The 24102-nt window shown below is 45.7% G+C and overlaps 1 protein-coding gene across 2 annotated transcripts in view; it reads left to right on the top strand.

The window, feature by feature from the left end:
• Cryl1 (crystallin lambda 1) overlaps window positions 1–24102 on the top strand; it is a 106104-nt gene that overhangs the window by 25610 nt on the left and 56392 nt on the right. For both annotated transcript variants that reach the window (XM_051160617.1, XM_051160616.1), the window contains exon 3: window positions 2876–3002. In XM_051160617.1, coding sequence (XP_051016574.1) covers window positions 2876–3002 — 127 coding nt within the window. The remainder of the gene's footprint in view (window positions 1–2875; window positions 3003–24102) is intronic.

Raw genomic sequence — 24102 nt, 5'->3', positions numbered from 1 at the left:
TCATGAGCCCCTTAGAAGGGAAAGAGTGTTTTATTGATTTGTGTGTATGTGTATTTTAAGCTATTAGATTTACAGATTGGTATTTTTTAAAAAATAGAAACAGCTTGACAAAAAAAATCTGTCATAGGATTTTGAGACCATTAGAAGAAAATAATGGGAAGAAAATTAAGGCCAAAATTGGATGTGGTGGCACATGTTTGTGATCTCTAGTATTCAGGAGGTTGAGGCAGGGGGTTCATGAGTTCAAGACCAGCCTAAGCGACATAGATCCTGCATTAAAAAAAAAAAAGTCCAATTCCCATGTTGGTGATAAATCTACTGGTATACCAGGAGAGACTGCAGTGTCCATCCCCATGGTAGTCTCAGGGTTGTTTCCTAAAGAGTATTAGCTCCTTGTTGCTGTGATAAAACAAGAAGGGATCATTGTTTTACAATTTAAGAAAAGATACAGTGTACCATGACAGAAGGCGTGACAGTGGGGGGGGGGGGGGGGGGGGAGGAGTGAGAGAGGGCAGATGAAGTACCCAGTCACATCGTGTCCCTGTCAGGAAGCTGAGAGAGCTTAATGCCACTGGCCATCTCGCTTTCTTCTTATTCAGTCTGTGCCTCCAGTCCATGGATGGTACTGCCCAAACTTCCTTCCTCTGGAAACACCTTCGCAGACTTCCCGAGAGGTGTGTACACTGGGTGACTCTTAAGTCTTGTCAAGTTGACAATGTAGATTTGCCACCATGTGGAAGTTTTTTTTTTCTCTTCTTCTTCTTCTTCTTCTTCTTCTTCTTCTTCTTCTTCTTCTTCTTCTTCTTCTTCTTCTTCTTCTAAAGATAATGTGGAAGTTTATATTTTGGCACATCTCTTTTTTTCCCCCTTCAGCAACAGAGAAGCATTCTATACCTAAAACCAAAAATCAAAACGATAGTTTTAAGAAAGAAGAAACCCAGCCTTTAATCCCAGCACTTGGGAGGCCGAGACAAGTAGATCTTTGCGAGTTTAAGGCCAATCTGGCCTACAAAATGAGCCTAGGCAGCCAGGACTATGAAAAAAAGGAAACTCTGTCTCGAGAAAAGAAAGGAAGGAAGCCCTGTGGAGCTGCCCAGCATTGAGAGCTGTGCCATGGTACTCTGCTCAAGGCCACCAGTCCAGCTTTGTGACAGAACAAGATAGAGCAAGGCCAGACGGAGCAAGCTCACAGGGTGTCCTGGGGATAGCGAAGGCCCCAGAGGTGCCACGCCCCCCCCCACCCCCCGGTGGTTGAAGAGAGCACAGTTTGGTACAGGTCTGCTCACCCATATGTACAGTGTCCAGGGAGCCCATCCTCAGCTGTACTGCTTTGTGTGCCATCTAACATGTGAGCCCGCTGCCACTTCCCTCTGGCCCATGCAGGGAAAGCTCTGTCTGCCACCATCTTCCTGAGCTTTCCCCTGGGTGCTTGCAGCGTGTGTCCCTCTTACTTTCACAGCCTTGGCTGGATCTCCTGCAGTATGCTTCTGCTGGCTTTGGGCTGAGGAACATCAGTGGCTCAAAGCTAAACACTGTGGCAGAAAGAAGTACCACATGTGGCCTTCCTCACAAGCTGAGTGGGTTGCCAGAGGCTGGTGAGGAGGGCGAGGAAGGACAGAGGCAAGTTGAGCAATGGGAACCAAGGTACAACTGGGGGGAGGGGTAAATGGCTCATGGTCTATATAAACTATATATTTCAAAAACCTAGAAGAGATTTTGAATGTTTGCAAAATGTGTGTGCTGTGGTTTGGCCACTAGGTGGTGTATATACCTGTATCAGAACATTGTGTGGTACTCTGTGAATGTACACCACTTTAGTGTATTAGCTTTTCAAAAGGTAAAAACTTGCTGGGCGCGGTGGCACATACTTGTAATCCCAGCACTTGGAGGCAGAGGCAGAGGCAGAGGCAGAGGCAGAGGCATCTCTGTGAGTTCAAGGCCAGCCTGATCTACAAAGCAAGTCCAGGTTAGGCAAGGCTCCACAGAGAAACCCTGTCTTGAAAAACCACACACACACACACACACACACACACACACACACACACACACACACACACACGGGTAAAAACTATGACATGAAATGGAAGGTGTTCGACTTGCTAGTAGAAAAATCTGCAGTATATTCTGGGGGGCACAGATGCTGCCCGGGCAGTTGTATGAGGTTGTGTCTATGTTCTGCCTGCTTGGCGTCTCATGCATTGTAGGCAGCATTGGCAACAGAGTTTGTGAGGTGATGAGGATGTGGGCTCCCCACTCATACAGCACAAGCCCAGCGTGATGCACAGGTGACACCGCATGAAGCTGCCTCCCTCCTCTCCCAACACGCTTTCTGTCTTTAGCAGTGTTTCACTATGTGGGCCAGCCTGGTCTCATACACCCATGATACTCCTGCCTCAGCTTTCCACATGGTGGATTATAGGTTTACTATACCTGTCTAAGACAATGCTTTCACCTCACTCTTCCAGTGCTGGGGACTGAGCCAGGGATTAGAATGAATGCCGGGCATATCTACACCCCACCACTGAGTTAGTTCACCCTTAAAAAAAATAATTAAAATTTCAAAATGTGACAAAATACATGTCACAAAATCTGTTATCTCAGCATTTAAGTGTGGTTAATGCATGAGGCATAGCAGTGTTGTGCAGTTGTCACCACCATTCAGCCTGCGGAAAACTCTTCATCCTCCCGAGCAGGAACTCCGCACTCAGTCCCCTCAAACTCTCAGCTCTGGGACCTAGCACCCTGCTCTCTTCTTCCAAGGTGACGGCTCCCTATTTGATAGTAGCATCCAAAAAGTGTGAGGACTGTACATCATCGTGACTTTGCCTTCATTTGTTTTTAGTCGCCACAGTGACCGCTCTCTGCCCCTTTGCAGGAAGGAGATGAAATTGCTGGAGCAGTCCGGCTCTCTCAAAGGCTCCTTGAACGCAGAGCAGCAGTTGTCACTCATCAGTGGCTGCAGTAACCTAGCAGAAGCAGTAGAGGGCGCTATGCACATTCAGGTGAGTCAAAGCCAAAAGCCAAGGCCCTCAGGTTTGAAGAGGCAGAAATTGTCTTCTCTCTTTTCTGAAAGAGAGGGGCAGGATGCAACGACCTTGTGGACATTTTGTGCCTTCAAGGTTAGGATTTTGGCCAGGTGTGGTGGCACACACCTTTAATCCCAGGACTTGGGAGGCAGAGGCAGGTGAGTTCAAGGCCAGCCTGGTCTACAAAAGAGTCCAGGGCAGCCAGGGCTACACAGAGAGACCCTGTCTCAAAAAAAAAAAAAAAAAAAGTTACGAGTTTTTTCTGTGTGACAGGAATCAGACCTTGTTCAACAGCTCAGCAAACTATTATCACAATGTGTCTTAGAGTTGTTAGAATATTGAGGAAGAATAGAGTTTTGGGACTTCTAACACTGTTTAATTTCATTCTGTCACTTGGAACTTGCTATGTAGACCAGGCTGGGCTCAAACTCACAGAGTTCTGTCTCAGGAACATTGACATTAAAGGTGAGTACTGCCAGGGCTGGCTTTATCGCAGTCTTAAGTGGAGACATTGCTGCTCTAATAAGTAGAGAGTTGAAGGCAGTTACCTAAAAGAAAACATTCCATTGGCATTTTCAGTTAGTGATTCTTGACCAGTGGGGTTATTTTCTCTTCTGTAACAGGGCACCTGTGGTTTGCAGTGAGACAGCCTGCCGTGTTGCTCCGTCTGTAAGCTTATTTGCATATACCCCAGTACTAGTGGCTGTGAAGTCATGCCCCAGGAATAATGGGATACGCCAGTGTTCAAGAACTTTCTTGCTGCTCTTCAGGCTGGCCGTGAATTTATAGGTTCAAGGAACACTCTGTAGCCTCAGGAGTATAGGCAGATACAACCATGCCTGGGGATTTCTTGGACTTTTCTCCCTATTTTTGAAAAAAAAAAAAAAAAAAGTCTAGCAGTTGATCACCGTAACCACCAAAGAGAGCATATTGTGGGGCTGGGGAGGTGGCTCAGCGGTTGAGAGCACTGCTGCCCTTTCAGAGGACCCAGACTCAGTTCCTAGCAACCACTTGGTGGATTACAACCATTGATTACTCCACTTGCAGGAAACGAGACACCCTCTTTAAACCTACATACATACATGCAAAAACAAAGCACTCACACACATAAAATAAATAAATCTAAAAAAAACTTATAAAAATGAAAATCTTCACTAGCATGAAGGCATTGTAGTGGCTTGGATATAAAGTCAACCCTTTAAGGGAAAATATTTTTTAAATTTATTTTTAACTTATATGTCTGCTTTACATCCCGATCATAGCCCCCTCCCTCCTCTCCTCCGAGGGAAAAATCTTAAGGGGACATAGTGCTACATTATAAGGTCCTTGACTCAGCAAATGCTTCATAAATTATATATTGTATAATTTGTGTACAATTTTTGACAACAAGTAGATGACATAGAGGAAGAGCTGTCCTCCCTACACAGCTGAGGCTGTAACTAAGGTCTGTCTTTGTTTTCCAAGTAACGAATGTGCTTATGTGGAGCTCTGTCTGTTCTGCAGACTGACCAGAGCAGGGAGAGGAGGGAAAGAGAAGGGAGGGGGTGATTTCAGACCCTGCTAGGTTTCATGCCTGTAAGAGACCGCATGACAGAGAGAATGGGCAGGACTAGGGGAGGTTTGAGGCAGAGGATTTGATGAGTGGAGTTTGGGGCGGGGAAAGTGGGGTCAGGGTAGGAACTGTATTCAGAAAGAGAGGATGGGAGGAGACAAGTGTGTATGCCCTAGAAGGCTAGTGCGTCTGAGACAGGTGCAGTGTAGAGGAAGAGCAGTGGCGGCAGGAGGTGACTCAGGGTGGTTGGTTAATGCCAGCCCAGGGGTTAGCTACTTAGATGAAATGAGTTTCTAATACGCTGCGGATGATAGTAACACTGGGATGTGATAACGTATTTCCTGGGGCAGCTGGAGAGGTGGCTCAGTGGTTACAGTAAGTTTTCCTCAACTGTAAATATTCTGATACAGAATTAATAAGAGAAAATATTTAACTTTTAATGAAAGCCCTGGGTTTTTTTTTCTGGTTTATGAAAAACAAACTGAGAATGGAACGGGGTTTTAATAATTGCTCAAGATAACATTATTCTAAGACTAAATGGGCACAAAAGAAATTTACTGGGAAAGTTCACAGCAAAATTGACATATTTCTTAGCAATATGGACATAAAGATATTTGTCCTGTACATGAATTACTATTAATAAAAATGTAAGCTCCAAGGAAAAAAAAAAAAAAAGAACACTGACTACTCTTCCAGAGGTCTTGAGTTCAATTCCCAGCAACCACATGGTGGCTCACAACCATCTGTAATGTGATCTGATGCCCTCTTCTGGCCTGCGGGTGTGCATGCAGGCAGACACTGTATGCATAATAATGTATTTCCTGAATAGAATCTTCCAAAAAGGAGACAGGGAAGCGGGAGGGGAACGCATGGAGATCCCATTTGCTGCATGACTGATCTTCTTGGGTATGTTTGTGTAGGTTTGTCTTTCCTTTCCTTTTCTACTCTGCCTCCTCTTCTCCTTCTTCTTCCTCCCCCACCCCTCCTCCTCCACTCCTCCTCCTACCCCCACTCCTCCTCCCCAACTCCTCCTCCTCCTTGTTGTTGTTGTTCTCCTCCTCCTCCTTCTTCTTCTCCCCCCCCCCCCCCCCCCCGCCCCAGACAGGGTCTCACCCTGTAGTTCAGTTCAGGCTAACCTGGACCTCACCATGTAGGCTGGGCTGACCTCCTGCCTCAGCCTTCTAAGAGCCAGGATTACAGGCATGAGCCACTACACCTGGCTTGTACTTTCTTTACACAATAATTTTAAAAATTCTTAATTCCTTGAGGTGCTGGGTATCAAACACCAGGGCGTGGTGTATGGTACGCAAGTTTCCTACTGGTGAGCCACAGGACATAAGTTCTCCACTGCTGAGTTACATCTCAAGTCCCTGGTTAGACCAGGTCTTGCTCGGTGGCAAAGGCTGCCCTTGAACTTGTGATCCTCCTGCACCATGCCAGGCAAACAGTACACTTAATACTCCAACGCCTACAGTTAGCACCTGCCCATGCTTCAACTTTTGTTTACTAGGCAAACAAATGAACAAAACCCCCATAGAAAAACCGTGTAAAGCTATGCTACATGTTTTAAAGACTATGCTAATGTCCTTAATATCCAGGAATGTTAAACGTATAATTTGGAGAAGACTGAGGGTGGTGAGTCACTCCTATAATTGTACCACGTAAGAGGCAGAGGCAGGGGGATTGATGCAGCCATGAGGCCAGCGAGATTCCACTTCAAAACCAAACATTTATGTGGTGTGTGTATGTGTGTGTGTGTATGTGTGTGTATGTATACATGTGTGATATATATATATTTGCTAGATATATGTATATATGTATATACATGTCACACGCACATATACACACGCATGTATATCACAGATAACTGTTTTCTTGGGTCCATTATCCCAAAACAAACCCACTTTTTGATATATTTTATTTCCTCAAGACTGTATCAGACAGAAGTGAGGTGTTTGGATGGAACTTTCTATCTATGAATGTCATGAAAGCCAAAGCTTCAAAAGCCCATGGTGCCTGTCCACACAGCCTCACACAGCTAGTCAAGAGCTGTCTCTGAGATGTACCCACAAACCTCCAGGACTTTCAGTTTTTGTTTTTGTTTCTGTTTCTGTCTCTGTTTGGAGACGGGGATCTAATGTGGCCCAGGCTGACCTCAAACTTGCTACGTAGCTGAGGCTGGCCTTGAACTCCTGGCCTTTCTGCCTCTTGCTTAGAAGCACTGGCATCTCAGGTCTGTGTCACTTAACCCTGCCCGTCTGGAACCGCCCCAGGAGCTGCACCCATTCTCTGTTCCCACAACTCTCTCTTCCTTGTGGAAAATAAGTGGCTTGCAGGCTGTTTTCTTTTCTCAAAATTGTTATTCTAGTGAAATCTTCCAAAGCAGGAGGCAGGGCTTGAGGATAAGCAGACACATCCGGGGAGCTCGCCTGCCCTAGCTCCTCAGCCTGAAACAGGCCCCACTGAGGTGTGTGTGTTTAGTTCTTTCCCCCACGGATAATCTTCTACCCAAATCCCAGAGGGCAAGAGTGCCAGTGAGAAGCAGTCTTGAAATGTGGGCGCCTCTGAGAGGGAAATCAGAATGTCTAGAATGTAGTGCAATTCGGAAATCAAATCCTGCCTGGCAGGAAAGTCTTCCCGTACTGGAAAATAAGCTGCATCTAAAAAGCCCGTCTGAGAGTGGCACCCACCCTCAAGAGCGCTAAGGCTGCTGGAGCACTCTACCTGGGCATCAAGGTGGCAAGTGGGAGCCCTGAGGGTACCTTAGCAACTCAGGAAGTTGAAATGGAGCTTGCTTCCAGAGGCAAGACCACGGCTGAAATCTAGAAGCCCCAATCACACAGTCCCTGCAGATGAAGGGACTTTGCATCCGAACCTCACCTTTCTTTACAACTTGGAAAATGTTGGTCTCATTTGGAAAGGACTTCAGACGCAGGCATCAGTTACAGGAAGTTGCGCTCTTAGGTGGCAGTGCCTTTGAAATGGCTGTGTTCCTTTAAAGCATAGCAGCTTATTGGGCTCTGGTCTTAGTCTCCCGGGCTCACAATGGTCCCTTCTTCAAGTGGGGCTGAGGATGGGGATGGGGGTGGTTCAGGGAGCAACAGGGCGCTGGGATGGCAGCATTGAGCTGGCACAGGGGCGTGCACTGAAACTGGAGTTCCATGGTTCCTCTGTGGCATTCCTTCTTTTTTGAGACAGGCCTCCTTAGGCATGTGACAGCTGGTTTCTATGTTAAAATATTTTTAAATATAGGTTTTTGTCATCCGTTTCATCGCTGCCCAGGGATCGAATCCAGTGTCTTGTGTCTTCTAGGCAAGCATTCTATCACTGAATGTAGCTTTAGCTCTCTTAAACTCTTAAGAAATAAAGTAAGGTTTCCTAGTTTGTTTTTATTTATCTGTTTGCTTTGTGACAGGATCTCATGTAGCCCTAGATAGCTTGGAACTATCTATGTAGCTAGAGTTGGCCTTGAACTCCTGCATCTCCTGCCTTCTCCTCCCAAGCACTGGGAGGACAGGTGTGCCTTACTGCACACAGGCAAGGTATCATTTCCATATTAAAAAATAGGATTGTCTCAGTGTTCAGTACTATGTATGTGTGACAAATGTCCACACACCTGGCCTGTGACGCACAGAAGCCCATGGGGCTGGTACCTGTATTTGAGTTTGGTGGGGAGGACAGTACAATGTTTGTTGAATGCTTGTCCACATCCATGGATCCAGCCTATCATAGACAAGAACTATTTAGAAGAAAACAATATGGGGACTGGTGAGATGATTCAGCAGCTGAAGGTGCTTGCGGCTTGCCAGCAAGCCTGACAACCTGAGTTCAGTCCCTGCTTGGGGCCCACACAGTGGAACTGACTCCTGAAAGTTGCCCTCTGATCTCCACATGTGCCGTGGTGTGCACTCACACAGTAAATAAATAAATATATAAACACACACACACACACACACACACACACACACACACACAAACACACACACACACACACTGGGCTGGAGAGCTGGCTCAGGGGATAAGAGTGTTTGCTACATGCCCTTCCAGAGGACCTGAGTTTGGTTCCCAGCACCTATGTCCAGCAGTTCACAACTGCCTAAAACTCTAGATCCTGGTCCATGTGGGGAAGTTTCAAGGCACTGAGAGACCCTCTGTCAAACAAAGGGTAGGAGACACTTGGTGACCTACACTTGAGGTTGTCCTCTGACCTCCATCAGAGCTGTGCACACATGTACCAGCACCCATATGAGCAGTCATCTGGTCTACCCAACCACACCCCCATGTAAAAAAAAAATACAAGGAAAGAGCCCTCCCCTCTCCCCTCGAGATTGTGATTGACAGTAGATTAGTATGGAGAACTGGCTTGTGACAAAATTGCACCTTGGGACATGTGCATGGTATGCCCCTTTATTTACTTGTCTTTAAAATTTTCTCTTATGTGTTTTGTAGATTTTAATACCAAATTTGAACACATCTGTCAGATATATTTGTAAATGCTTAGTAATTTTAGTTCCCTTTCAATAACTCTGTCAAAACCAACCCATTTGAGTTGCTCTGTTCATTAGTTTATGTCCCGGGGTCCTGCTAAACTCATTCATTAGCTCTGGAAGATTTTTGGTGGTTTTTGAAAAATATTTTCTGGTAACAGCATCATGTGTCTGGATGATTTTCTGATTGCTATGATTTCTATTGATGTAATTTTTGGTGCTAACTAGGCTGTCTCATGTGGATCAGGAATATACGATCTGATACCCATGCCACTGTCTCGTTTTTATTTTTATTATGATGATGATGATGATGATGATGATGATGAAATAGTTTTATTTTTCATGACTAATTGAGATATTAGAGTTCCTTTTAAAGTTATTTTTGGTGCCTTTTATCAACTTGAGGAAATTCCCTATATTTCCAGTTGTTTGAGCATTGATAATGAATGGATGTTGAACTCTGTATTTTGTCAAGCACTGTTCTTTGTTCACTGAGAGAACTGTGTGGTTTTCTCTTTTAGTCTGTTATTAGCATTTTTCCCCTCCCTCTTTTCTTGGAGAACAAACTCAGAGCCTTAAGCATATGGTGGGTTCTATTGAATTATTTTAGAATGTTGAGTCAACCTTGCATACCTAGAGTACTTGGTCATAAAAAGTGCCCTTTTTATGTTCTCTTGGTTCATTTGGTTAATATTTATTTATTTATACCTACCGTTTGTGTGTGTATACTATTTCTGTGTGTGCGTGCAAACGCGCGGGTATGCTCTTGGTGCATGAATGTGCGTGTGTGGGCGCACGCACACACACACACACACACACACACACAATTCTCTATTTCTACCATGTGGGTTCCAGGATTGAACTCAGGCAGGGAGTGCCCTTAGCTGCTGAGTCATCTTTATAGGCCTCAATCAGTTGACATTTGTTAAAGATTCTTACAAATGTCTTTATGAGGGATATTGGTTTGAAATTTCATTTCATCTGCCTTTTGTCTTCGTATAAAACTGGTCCATAAATTACACTAGAGAAAGCCTGTCCCACTGTCCTCCAACAGACCTGTGTGGAAGTGATTTTATTTCTTTTTAAATGTCATTGTACACTTCACTGTGAAATTACCTAGTGGCTTGGTTGGTTGAGTATTTTGAGACAATGGGCATGGCTTTCTTAGTAGATGCAGAATGGGCTACCTATGTCTACTTGGATAACTTTGGAAGCTGCCATCTCTTGAGAAATTTGCTTATGCCATCCAGAGTTTTGAATTTATGGGAATAGTGTTTGATAACATTCTTACTGTCATTTTAGTGTCTCAAGATTTGTTCCTGTTTCTTCTCTGTTGTTGATAATCAGTTAGTGCAGTCTCTCTCTCTTTTTTTTCCCTAAGTGGTTTATCAATTTTATACTCTTTTCAAAGAACTAGTTTTTGGGGCTGGGTGTGGTGGCACACACCTTTGATCCCAGCACTTGGGAGGACCTAGTTTTTGGTTTTATTTATTTTCTTTCTAGCTGATTTTCCTTAGAGCGCACTGGTTTCTGCTGTCAGCTTGATTTGCCACCTTTTGCTCATTTGGGATTTCATTTATCTTCCTCTTCCTAAGTGTGTAAGTTACGAAGGTAGAAAATTGGTAACTTGGCTTGAGTCCTATGTTTTCTTCTCTTCCTCCTTTTTCCTGTCTTTGTCTCTCTGTCTATCTGTCTCTCTGTCTCCCTCTTTCTGTCCATGCCTCTCTTTCTTCCTGTGATTTTTAACCTATTTTCAGCTTTGTTGGGCCCTCGTTTCTGTAGAGTCTAGCGCTTTGCATGGCTGTGTTAGTGCTGTCTGCCCGTTAGCTGGAAAGTATGTTGCCTTAAAGCAATGGAAAACACATTTTGTATTGGAGGTACTCTGTGAAGTGACTTTGGCTTTCTTCTCTCTTGATACAATATTGGCTGGGGCTGCTGTTATCTAAGGTTTAGCTGGACCTAAGGCCCCATTTTCAAGATAGACCTCTCACATCTGCCAAGTTTATGGATGGAGGCTACAGTCCCTCCCTGTGGATTCTCATGGATCCACAGGCTTTCTCCATGATGGTGTAGCAGGCAAGTGATGTCATAGCACATGGCAAACACCACAGCGTTCGTGGTTACGTCTCAGAAGTCATGGGATCATTCCTCCCTCCCTCTCCAGGTCACACAGGCCAGACCTGTTCACCATGAGCAGGGACTGTACAAAGTCTAACCGCCATCCATCAAAGGCAGTTTTCTCTTTGCCATTTTCACCCGATGCTTTACTACAGTATCCAGCTCCCCGCTGACATCCCTTGTCTGTTCGCTTTGTCATCAGAACATTTAAGATGCTGATCTTCACTTAAATTCTCTGTTGAGTGGTCCACTCTCTAGATTTGCACTGGATCCAAATCTGTCCACTTTTTCTTTTTTTTGTGTGTACTTTCCTGTAATATCCCACAGATTGTTGGTTTGAGGAATGGAGTTGCATCCATCCAGCCTAGACGGTGCATTTTGCTGTTCCCATAGTTCCTTGAGGTCTGTCACCAGCTCCATGTGGCCCTGCGTCCTTTATGTCCCTGCTTCGTGAGTCTCCCACAGTGGCAGCCTTCAAGGAAAGCTCCGTCCACCCTCCAGCTGCACCCAGACTTTCCCGGGAGCCCCATAGGGTAGAGCTTTCTGAGGTGGATGTCACTTTGTGTCTGGGCCCTCACATTGGCACACACTCTGAAGGTACAACATCTTTCCCCTTGGTTCTTCGTGGATAATTTCCAGGACTTTTGATGGATGCTTGAAGCTGTGGAGACCAGCAAAGCCCGTATATCCACTTTCTCCATCCACATACATACTGATGACAAAACCAACGTACACACTGCTTTCTACACCCCAGGCCAAGGTGGGATTCCATGGGTTTTCTTCATTTTATAAGCTGGATCAGAACACTAGTGCTTAAAATAAGGGAAGTGGGCTAGAGGTGGCGTCGCATCCCTGTGATTCTCTAAGTCCCTGAGAGGGCTGAGGCAGGAAGATTGTAACCCTGGTTTGAGGATGCTTGGGCTACATTAGTGAGCCAGAGGCCAGCCTTGGTTACAGTGTGAACCCCTATCTCAAGAACAAACAAACAGAACCCTCGTTAGTTCAAACACTTTTATGTTAAGAATTTTAGAAGTGGCGTGAGAACCTAGCATAGTTGGTAAAGCCGATAGTATTCTCAGAGCCCAGGCCCCATCCCCTGGCTTGTATAAACTGGATGTAGTGGCACATACTTGTAATCCCTGCACTTGGGAGGTGGAGGCAGGAGGACCACAAGTTCAAGGTTGCTCTTGGTTACATATCAAGTTGGAGGCCAGCGTGAGGACTATAGCGTTGTGCTTAATGATATGATGCATCCATCTCTTTTATGTCTTTATCAACTGTGCATTCCTGTGGGTCGGGAAATAATTTCCGTGCACGTCATTCAATCATTAACTGTGTTTCTACAGTTGAGCATTAATTAATGCCCAGGACACAATATAGTTTAACATATTGAAGTAATCTTTATGGACGGAAGACTGAAATAATTATGACCGTAAATGTGGATATTATCGATTGACTGCTAAAGGTTTATGTCTAAAATAAGTTAATGGGAGCTCACTGGGCTGCAGTGTGCCCCTCGTCCTGGGCTTGTGTAAATGCAGCTTGGTCACAGCCAATGATAAAGGGCCAAACTGAGCACTCCTGGGGAAGAAGAGGATTTCTGTTGGGTTATCCATGAGACCACTGCTCAGACTTTCCCCAGTCAGACCATCCCATGCAAGCTTTCTCTGTACACCCCAGCGACAGAGCCCCAGACCCTCTTTTGTTTGGAGGTGCCTACATCAGGAAGGAGTATCTGGCTGTTTGTTCAAAAGAACTGTTAAAAGTTTAATGGGCCTCCGCGGGTCTTGTCAAGTGCTAATGACGCTGACAGCAATGTGAGTCTCAGCAAACCTTCTCTTTAAGATCTGGGCCAAAAATAGTTTAGGGTTTGAGGGCTGGGTAGAGTCTCTGTTGCAGATATCTTTAAAATTTTGTTTTTGTTTGTGTTTTATAGTCTTTCATTGTTAGTTTGGAGCATGGAGGGGTGCTGACCCAGAGTCCTGTTGGCTGCCTCCTGTTGACTATGCAGAAGATGCTTGCTATGGCAGGCTTTGGCGCCCCTCCCCAGCTCACCATGCTTGCTGTCAGTATGCCAGGCCTTGGCGCCCCTCCCCAGCTCACCACTTCTAGTCCAGGCTGGTCCTTACAGCCGTAAGATCTGGGATTCAGGGCCCAGCTCTGTCACTAAAGGGACCTTTGGGTGGAAACTAACTTCTCTGTCCTATCATCCTGGGTAAGTAGGAATAGCAGTGGTGCAGGGGCTTTGCTTTCATTCGCCAGCAGTATCCCTGAATTCCCGCCCTCCTTTCAGGCTTCTCCAATCCTACAGCCTCAGCTTCCCAGATGCTGAAGTGGCTGTCCCTGCCATTATAGCTGTAATTCGCTTACTAAGAACATTCTTTTCTTTTCTTTTTCTTTTTTGATTATTGACACAGGGTTTCTGTGTACAGCCCTGGCTGTCCTGGGACTTGCTCTGTAGACCAGACTGTCCTCATGCTCACAGAGATCTGCCTGTCTCTGCTTCCTGAGTGCTAGGATTAAAGGGGCGTGTCACCACCACCACCTGGCTGTAAGAACATTCTTGAAGGCCATCAGCGTTTGTGGGAGACTGGCTCCAAGATTCTCCTTGGATAGGAAACTCTGAGTCCCTTGTACAACATGTTGTAGTATTTGTACACACATTATGCACACCATCCCATATGCTTTAAATCATCCCTAAATGGCTTTTAATGGTTAATACAATACATGTGCTAGGTGAATAGTGGTTATATTGTCTACTTTCGAGAATGATGGCAAGAAGTCTACACTTTCTCAGCGAAGGCATTTTTTTTTGTTTAAATGCTGGGGATAGGATCCAGGGCCTTGTGCAGCATCCCACCACTGAGCTGTATCCTCAGACCTCAAGAGTGATTCTTCAAATAATATTAAATATGGACTTTAGTTGATGTCTTACTACAAAGTAACAAAATGCCCCGCGCACTGTCCCTGTCAGTTTATTTACGTAGCCGTTTGACTCTTATTAGATTGTTGTTATTTTGATTTCTAGGTAAAGTTTCCTAGCCATTGTCCCTCAGATATCTTTTGTTAACAGGAGGAAACAGATCAAGCACTGCCTCCTGCCTGAGCTCTTCAGTTTTAATCCCTACAGGAAGGGACCTGGGCTTGAGTAGCAAAGAGTTGGTGGTACTGATGTCTGCAGGTTGGGTCCTAGGCGCTAGGAGTGCCCTGTCCGGCTTACAAAGTGTCAAAGATGGAAAGAAACCACAGGAAAGTACCTTCAAGCAGAAAGGATTTGTTCAGGAGTGGGAAAAGTGGTTGTAACCCAGATGTAAGCTATGGCAAGCTGTAAGTATGCCATACAAGGGAGAGGAAGCTTTGCCAGCGAAGGGGAGAAATTCAAGTAAGTCACTTCTGTGCACAGTCTGCGGGCCTTGGGCACTGATCAAGGCAGGGATTGGCATCAGCTGACCCAAAGAGAGGCCACCTGAAGAGTACCTCTCCCAAGTTGTGTGACACCTCACAGAATATCCCAGAGAAACTTTGACAGAGACATCTGTATATACAGGAAGGGTGAGGTGAGTGAGGCATGTGGCTGAGAAGACTTTCAGGTGGTACATTCTAGAAAGTTCTTGAGACAGTTCAAATCTTCTACAAGCAAGGCACCAACTCCTCTAAGCCCCCCCCCCCCCCATCTTCCTGGCTTTGGGTTTTGTCTGCACCTGACAAAGAATGACTTTATCTTGGTATCAGCCATTTTTTTCAAAGCTGAAAAGTAGGTGGTAACAGGAGGAGATTGTGTGTGGACTGAGGCCCGGGGCAAGATTTCTGAGGTATGTCACCATGAAAACCACCTTTGGCTTTGTCACACGTCATACGTCTGGACGAAGGGAAGATTGTGGTGATTTTGGCTCAAGTCTTGTTGGTAGCACTGAGTGTGGAGGAGGGTGATGAAGAGAGAAGCCTCCTGACACTCTTGGCCCACTTGGTATCAGAGAAGCCCGTTTGTCTTAGAGTGCCAAGGCTCTATCTTAGAGTACAAGCTCCCCAGGGGTCCCCTCTGCTCAAGGGCTACTCAGAACAACACAGCTTCATTATTTGACTTGCAAAGTGTGAAGAACATTCTGTCCATCTTTCTTCTTACCAGAATCCTTAGTTTTCTGATAGGTCCTTCTTGCCCTATTCATAGTGGCTTCCAGACTTGAGCAGGAGGTCTGGTTTCTTGTTTCTGTGTATTTGCATTCTCTCTCTCTCTCTCTCTCTCTCTCTCTCTCTCTCTCTCTCTGCTTTTTTACTGGGGCATGTATAGCTTTCCAAGATACAACGTAATCAAGGAATAACATGTGTTACCATATACCTATGAGACAGAGGCACATTTTCTCTGTAGTTACGCACAGTTGCACAAACGGTGAGACTACTGCCATAGGACCGATAGGATTATATTCAATTCCCAGCAACCGCATGGTGGCTCACAACCATCTATAAAGACATCTGGTGCCCTCTTCTGGCATGCAGACACACATGTGAGCAGAACACTGTATAAATAATCAATAAATAAATCTTTTTAAAAAAGATTATATTAAGGGCTGAAAAATCTTTGTCACCCATAGGTGTCCTAACACTGTACTGCAATGTGTCAATCATGGCTGTGGTGATGCTGTGTGAACTGACCTGTACTGCAAGTCTTGTACTAGCAGAACAATTATATTCGGGACTTAAGCATCATAATAAGCAACAATAGTACTAGCACGCATGTTTACTGTAGTATACTTTATTATTTTATTTTATTTGAGACAGGATCTTACTGAGCCTAGGCTGGCCTGGAACTTACCAAGGTAGCTTGGTCTCGAACTTGTTGTAATTTTCCTGCTTCATCCTCCATAGTGGGGCTTACAGGCATGCACCACCACACCCAACTTGTATTTTTAGATCAGAATTTAGAGTACAGGTGTTCTAAACACACACACACACACACACACACACACACACACACACACTCATATATAAATTTTACATAGATCTTGGAATGGTGGCTAATCCTGTAACTCTAGCACTTGGGAGGCTGAGGTAGAAGAAGCAAGAGTTCAGTGTCATCTTCAGTTGCATGTGTAGTTGGAGGCCAGCCTAGGCTAAAGAAGAAGACCACCCCCCTCTCTCTCTTTCACACACACACACACACACACACACACACACACACACACACACACATCAAAATTTTTACTTTAAAACAGTGTGGGTGTGATACTGGAGGCGGTCTTATACACCTCAACCTAACCTTGTCTTGTTTTTACATGTGGCGCTAGGGATGGGTGGAATCTAGGCATACCAGACCCTTTTTCTCCCATTGAGTCACCGTGGAAGCCGCCACCATGCCTCATAAGTGACTGTGTGTAGCATCTGACCAGGACTAGTTCCCTTTGTGTCACTGTGCTCCCGTACGTTTGCCCAACCATAAAATGACCTCCTCATGCAGCTCTCAGAAGTATGCCATCACGTAACACATGACTGTATTAGGGTCTGTGACCAAGTCCTGGACTTGAGAAAGTCATTAGTCAAGGTATAAACAAAGGGAAAAAATGAAGTCACAGGTGCGGAGGCCACCTGCTTTGCATTCCACCTGCTTGCAGGTAAGGTCTGAAAGTGGCCAGCATGGCTGCCCTCCAGCAAATGTTTCCCTTACAAGTCCCTCAGTGACAATGGAGCTAGAGTAATGACTTGTGTGTCTCAGATTGTGTCATCATCTGCAGGTTGAGTAGGAAACTATTCCATGGCCATTTGTTCTCACTGGCCTTTGCCGTCTGAGCCTGAGAAAGAAGCTCAGAGGGGGAGTGTTTGCCTGTGGTGGGTGACGGCCCAGGTCTGATCCCCAGTTCCCCTGATTCCTTACAGCCACCAAACCAAGCCAGCCCTGTGCTGCAAGCTGTCACACTTGCTTCATTACCTCCGTTCAGGTCACTGTTTAAAAGGAAGTTTCATTAAAAAGGGAATTTCCAGGTGAACGTTCTTGTCTGGCTAGTTCGTGATACATATTATTGGGTGATATTTTATCACTTATTTTATCTTCATTGTATGTGGATGTGCTTTGCCTGCATGTGTGTATTCATACCATGCATGTGCCTGGTGCTGAAGAGGGCCAGAAGAGGGCACCAGGTCCCTTGGAACTGGAATTATGGATGGTTGTGAGCTACCATGTGGGTGCTGAGAATCCAGCTTGGGACCGCTGCAAAAGCCCTGCCCTTCTGGACCCCTCTCTCCTTTTTAGGAGCAATCTGTTGGTATGGCTTGATTTTAAGTTTACCTATATTGTGTGTATTGCTTTCTTTCTTTCTTTTTTTCTTTTTTCTTTTTTTGGTTTTTCAAGACAGGGGTTCTCTGTGTAGCCTTGGCTGTCCTGGACCCACTTTGTAGACCAGGCTGGCCTCGAACTCACAGCGATCCACCTGCCTCTGCCTCCCGAGTGCTGGGATTATGGGAGTGTGCCACCATGCGTATATTGCTTTCTAAAGGGATCAAATAAAACACTGTCCCCTCCCTTCCCTTGCTTTCCCCTCTTCCTCCCTCCTCTCCTTTTCTCTTCCATGACAGAGTCTCGTGTAGCCCAGGCAGCTCTCAAACTTGTTATATAGCTGAGGCTGACACCTTGAACTCCTCCTGATCCATGTGTTTCTACACCCCAAGTGCTGGATTTACAGATGTGCACCACCACACTCAACCCAACATTAATGTCAACAGATTTGCTTGTACATACCTATACTCCCAGCACTTGGACGCTAAAGCTGGAGGCTTGCCAGTTTGAGGCCAGCCTGATCTACACAGTAGGGCCCCGTCTCAAAAACAAAACAAAACAAAACAAAACAAAAATGAAAACAAGCCTAATGACCTTGCTGTCCTCTGAGCTTAAAACAGAAAGCCCGAATCCCCGAGAAGGATCCCACAGGACGTTTTTAGGAGGATGGAACAGCAAATTTGTGATATAGGCTTTTGACTTTATACTAATTATATCATCAGTGTAGACAAAAAAAAAAAAAAAATCTAATTATTCACTATGGTCTACAAATTGTAGGCTGTTCAGTTAGTGCTCAAAGTAAAAATAAATTAGTATCTAATTATTTTTTAAAATAAAATTATGTTATGTGGAATTCAAGCTAGGAAAGTAATAGTTCGATCTAATCATCAGGCTAAAAACACAGGATACCACCGAGAGTGGTCATTCCATACACACACACACACACACACACACACACACACACACACATCCCTTTCAATGATGGAGACCCATTCTAGCCTCATGCATGCTAAGTAAGCTCAGAGGGAGAGTGCTTCCCTGTTGTGGGTGGCACCCTGGGTCTGATCCCCAGTTCCCCTGATTCCTAACAACCACCAAACCAAACCAGCCCTGTGCTGCAAGCTGTCACCCTTGCTTCATTACCTCCCTATAGTACTCCCCCATGGAGGGCTGTCAGGAGGCACATCATGTCCTGGCACACATAATAAAGCTTCAGAGACAGTGAGGAGTTTAGCAGCTGTGACATTCACTTCCACTCACTCTTCCCTAAGTGTTTTCATTCCTGGTTGTTGGCTGTGTGGCCGCTGGTCGCCAAGTCCGTTAGATCCTGTGTGCTGTACCGAGCACACCAGGGACTCTTGCCTGTTTAGAAGGCAGATGAGGAAATCTTCCCAGCAGCTTAATATTGATAAGGAACTCCTGGGGCAGACCTCCACGCTGGGCCAAGACCACGAGACTCTGGCGTTTGGGTGGTGGCATAAAAAGCTGTCCCTGTTGTTTGTTTGGTTTTCCTGGCTTTTGGGCTTCCTGTGGCTCACCCTGTAGCTTTAGCCACGGGGGGGGGGGGGGGGGGGGAGACGGGGACGCGTATCTGCTGACTCTGCACTGCCTTGGTTGTGTATTTTCATTTGAAAGTCGATGTCCATAGACCGAAGCACTGTGGGAGGGGTGCTGGGGTCATACGGCTTTTTTTTTTTCTTCAGTTGATTGCTTGCCTTTCTTGAGTGGAGTTGTGCTATGTGGGTTCCCTGTCCTAAGCAGAGGCCTTCTTGTCACTCAGAAGCCACAACAATTGGCATCAGTGAGTTGCCTGTGCACCTGGGGCATGAGTCACAGAGACTGTCATTTTGGTCCTCTGGAGGATAGCATCTGAGCCCTACCTTCTCTTTGCCCAGGGTGGGCAATGCCATATGTACAGGGAACTTCAGAGAGATCTCCTTGCACATGGAAGGCTGGAATGAATTTTATTGGAGGCAGCTTTCAGTTCTTCACTTCCTTTAATTCATTTAATTCCTTTAATTCGATGTCCTCAGCACATCAAGGCACTGTACTTTGGGTATCACTTTCTGAACTCAACAGTAGCCTTCTCTGGAGTTGCTGGGGACTGAATAACAAAACCCCATCTGGGATTGGGGGACACGGGTGGTGACTGGTGCGTGGGAAGGGCCAGGAAGACATTTCCTCCCAAGTTTCACTCTTATTCTTTCCTCAAGCTGAACCTTGATGTATGTGTTTTTCACCCTGCAGCTGGAGAAAGCAGGGATGACCGTGTGACTGCTGCTGGAATGAGCACTGAGTCACCGAGTCACCACTTTAGTAGACAAGGTTATGGCAGAAAGTGGAATTGTGAAAAGTGCACTTTCAGTCCCTTAAAATTCTATTAAGCCAGGCATGGTTGTGTGTGCCTATAAGCCTAGCACTTGGGAGCCTAAGGTGGGAGAATCTCACGTTCAAAGTCATCCTGGGCCATATAGTAAGCTAGTCAGAGGCTACAATGGAGACACTGTCTTAAAAGAAAAAACCTCAAATCAAAAAAAAAAAAAAAAAAAAAAAAAGCAACCCCCAAACTGTATTGTCTGTCTCAGTCCTTAACTGTCCGTTTCCAGTAGCTGCTGTCACACCAGACCTCCTTTGCAGACCACATACTGTGTTACTCTTTGTGCTGCCCAGAGGCAGGGAATCCCTTCCCTAGAGACTCAAAACCACATGGAAACCGATGCCTTTCACTAATAACCCTGAGTGGGCAGCGAGAAGTGAGAAGCTTTTCTTTTTCTTACGTACAATGAGCTTGGTTTTGGTGCTTTCCTGAAAAGACTTGAGACTGCGTGGGAGTCATTGCTTTGTTGAGTAAACAGCGATAAAATGAGAAATGAAATATCAGTTACCAGGAGCCTGCCAGCTCATGTGCTGCCCTCTGGTGCCTTTCTTCCCCAGCCTCAGCATTACTTCTAGTGCTCTTCTGGCAGCATGGTGCTTGTAACATTGTCACAGAGACCATGTTACTATCTTTAGAAGGCAGCCCGGGTCCCATGGCCTTGGCTCCAGATGTGCACTTTGCTTCCTGGTGGCTTTGATTCTGTTTCATTTTCTTTCTTTCCTTTCTTTTTCTTCTTCTTTTTTTTTGTTTTTTTGTTTTTGTTTTTGTTTTTTGTTTTGTTTTGTTTTGTTTTCTGGAGACAGGGTTTCTCCTGTGTAGCCTTGGCTATGCTGGACTCACTTTGTAGACCAGGCTGGCCTCGAACTCACAGAGATCTGCCTGCCTCTGCCTCCTTAGTGCTGGATTAAAGGCATGCGCCACCACTGCCCAGCTTCATTTTCTTTACCATGCGAGGGAAGATAGTGCAGAGCTGGCAATGCATGGCCATAGGCTGAGGAGTCAGTGGGCAGGGAGCACAGGTCACGTCTCACAGTGGTTGCCGGTCAGCACACTGTGCTCTGCTGCCTGAACCTCTGGAAGAAGTCACAGAGTCCTGGGTATCTCAGAGAGCTACCAGGAGCCCTGTGGGACAGAATCAAAGCCACCTGCAGAGGAGTGCAGTGGGGAAAGGACACCCTGTCCGAATGTTCTGTGCAGCCTAGACCCTAGCCGACAGGGAACTGTGTGGCTTCTGGGTTGCTTGGAAGGAGAAGCCCACGGCAAACCTCAGGACTCTGGGTGGGTTCCTGTGAGAGAAGCCTGGGCTTCAAAAGGGAATCGGCTGGCTCCTTGGCATTTAGTCTGTCTGTCTGTCTGTCTGTCTGTCTGTCTGTCTCTGAAAAAGTAGAAAGCACCAATGTCCAGTGCCCGATGTCCTAGCTCTTGTGGTATTAAGTCCTTGAGGGCAGGACCTCTGATCTCCTGGCTTTCGGGCCAGGCCCAGACAGCTTCAGCTTGACTTTCCTCTAGCTTTGGCAGCTGCCCTGGCTCTGGGATAGCACAGGTCTGTGTACTAGGGAAGATGCAGGCTTGGACCAGGCTTGACTAGCATCCAGGACCAGGCTTGAGCTGTGCAGTCGGAGAGAGCCTTCCAAGCACCAGCAGGGAGATTCTATGTCTCCACTAAAGCCCGTCTATTCTCTCTTACAACTGCCTTGCTTTTGGTGAGGTTTCCAGAGAGATTTCTGCTCTTGGGTTGTATGAGAGAGGAGGGAGCTGTTAATAGGGAGATGGCTTTGCTCTGTCCCAAAGCAGCTGTTGCAGCTGACAGCCTCTCCAGGGCCAGTAGGTATAAAAGACTGACCTCCATCCCATATTGTGTGCTGTGCTCTGAATGCTGAGGTCCTCTTGCTCTGCTTTTGAATGTGCGTTGTCCCTCGCTGAAACTTGTGTTGAAATTTAACCCTATTCTGAGATAGTAAGAGGTGGGAGCAGCGAGACATTTCAGAAGTGATTAGGGCCCTTCCTTCACAAGTGGATCAGTCTACTGATCCAGTGGGTCTGCTATGAAAACCAGCTTGGGGCAGATGTGGCAGTACACACCTGTAATTCTAGCATTCAGAGACTGAGACAGGATGGTTGCTGTAAATTCAAGGCTAGCCTGGGCTATATGGCAAGACTGTTTCAATAAACAAGCAAGCCAACATGGCCATCTCTCTCTCTCTAAACATGTGGTATCCTCTGAGGCCTTCAACTCTGCCAGCAAGGAGGTCATCTCTGGATGAGGCTTCTCAACCAGAGATAAAAACTGTGAGCTGGAACAAAACTTCTTTGCCTTAGACCTACCCATGTCTGTGCTTTTGTGTTATTAGCAATAGCAGAGTAACTAAGACATCCCTCAAGGCCCATTGACCTTGTGTTCATACTTAGTTTGATGTAAAGTGGCCATAGGTCTAGACCTTACCTGCTCTATGCCTGTGAGAGAACCCATGCCTCACCAGTGTGGCTTTCTGTTTCCTTTGAAGCCAGGCCTTCGTGCAGGAAGGACAAGGTCTCCATCCAGACCCTGACAGGTTTCCTGCAGACACACAGACAGACAGACAGACATCATTCTCCCCTGCCACCACCCCCCCCCCCCCCCGCCACAGGGCTTTTAGGGCAAGGAGTACTGTAGACATCTTACCATTAGCCTCATGATACAATGGATACAGAAAGGAAGGTATAGTAGCTAAGAAAAGCTGCAGCTGTTATAGGATTTGAACCCCATGTTTTGCCACATCTGGCCTTTCTGTGATACGAACCAACTCATTTCTTCATTTTTCAAGGCAGATTGGGTTGGGTGTTTGATTGCTTTTGGATGAAAGCACTTGACTGGTAAATATGGTAAATTGCATTCTGACACAGACCTGACCTTCTAGAAGGCTTCCTGGTCACTTTAAAAGCTTGATTGCAGGATTGGAGGTATAAAATAATACTTGTCTACAGGTACATATAAGGAAAATTAAAGTTATGTTTATAAATCACTATTGGGCTTAGATTGGAATGACACGGCTACTGAAAAAAAAAAAAGCTCCTAAATTTGAACTTGTTTTTTCTTCCTGATGCTGTGGTTCCTGTCCTGAGGGAAATGCCATTTATGCATTAGGAGTTCCAAGGCCCTCAGAAAGCTCCAGAAAATAGCCTATTGTTCTATCCCTGGAAGACACTGGGGACTAGGGTGAGAAACCCGGCTGTGGACATGGCTTACGATGGCAATGCTGTCCACAGCAGAGCTGCAAGCCAGCTCTCTCTGTGTTCCACTTTCACGCAGGTTCTGGATGCCTCATAGCCAGCTTCCTCACTTAAAACACTAGAAACTGGACAACAAGGTACAGGAAAGGAGGAGGCATTTCTAGAAAGAAGCCTTAGAAAATAGCTTCTAGTATGTTCTGTGGATGGCAAGGATGCTAATCCTACCAGGGGTCACGGGCTCATACCAAAGATGACTGACTAGCTGAGGCATGGTTTCAACACACACACACACACACACACACACACACAAATACATTCTGAGAAGATGTGGGGCCAGGAAAAGGCTCCCAGTTGCAAAACTGGAAAATTTCAGCAATTTAGCTTCTTTTGTGAAATTTAAGTATTTCGCATACTTTAATATAGATAAAAGAGGGTCCCTGCCAACGCAGAATGTCTGTTTCTCCTGGTATTTTAAGGCGAGGCTTGTAGCATTTTAATGAAATAATCTAGACATACAAGACTATGTAGAATAACATAGTGGGAACATCAGGTTTAAAACAAAACAAAGCAAAACAAAACAAAACAAAAACAAACCAAACAAACAACAAAAAAAACCAACGCTGGCTGCTGAGGTGGCTCAGCAGGTAAAGGCACTTGCTTGCTGCCAAGCATGATGACCTCAGCTGGATCCCTCGGATTCTCACGGTGGGAAGAGAGAACTCACTCCCTCAAATTGTTCTCCAATTTCCACATGTGTATCCATGGCATGTTTTCATACAGGTGAACAGATACATACACAATGTAATTAAAAATTTAAAGTCCATCTTTACAAATATGGCATCCTATTTTAGGTCTGTTTTGTCCTCAAAGGATCACTACACATTAAGTCAATTTTTTTTAAAGTTTATTTTATTTGCATTGGTGTTTTGCCTACATGTGTGTCTGTGAGAGGGTGTCAGATCCTCTGGACCTGGGGTTACAGATAGTTGTGAGCTGTCATTTGGGTGCTGGGAATTGAACTCAGGGCCTCTGGGAGAGAACCCAGTGGTTTTAACCACTGAGCCATC

Source organism: Acomys russatus, chromosome 18 (genome assembly GCF_903995435.1).
Source record: "Acomys russatus chromosome 18, mAcoRus1.1, whole genome shotgun sequence".
Classification (NCBI taxonomy): Eukaryota; Metazoa; Chordata; class Mammalia; order Rodentia; family Muridae; genus Acomys; species Acomys russatus.
This window is presented reverse-complemented; position numbering and strand designations above follow the sequence as displayed.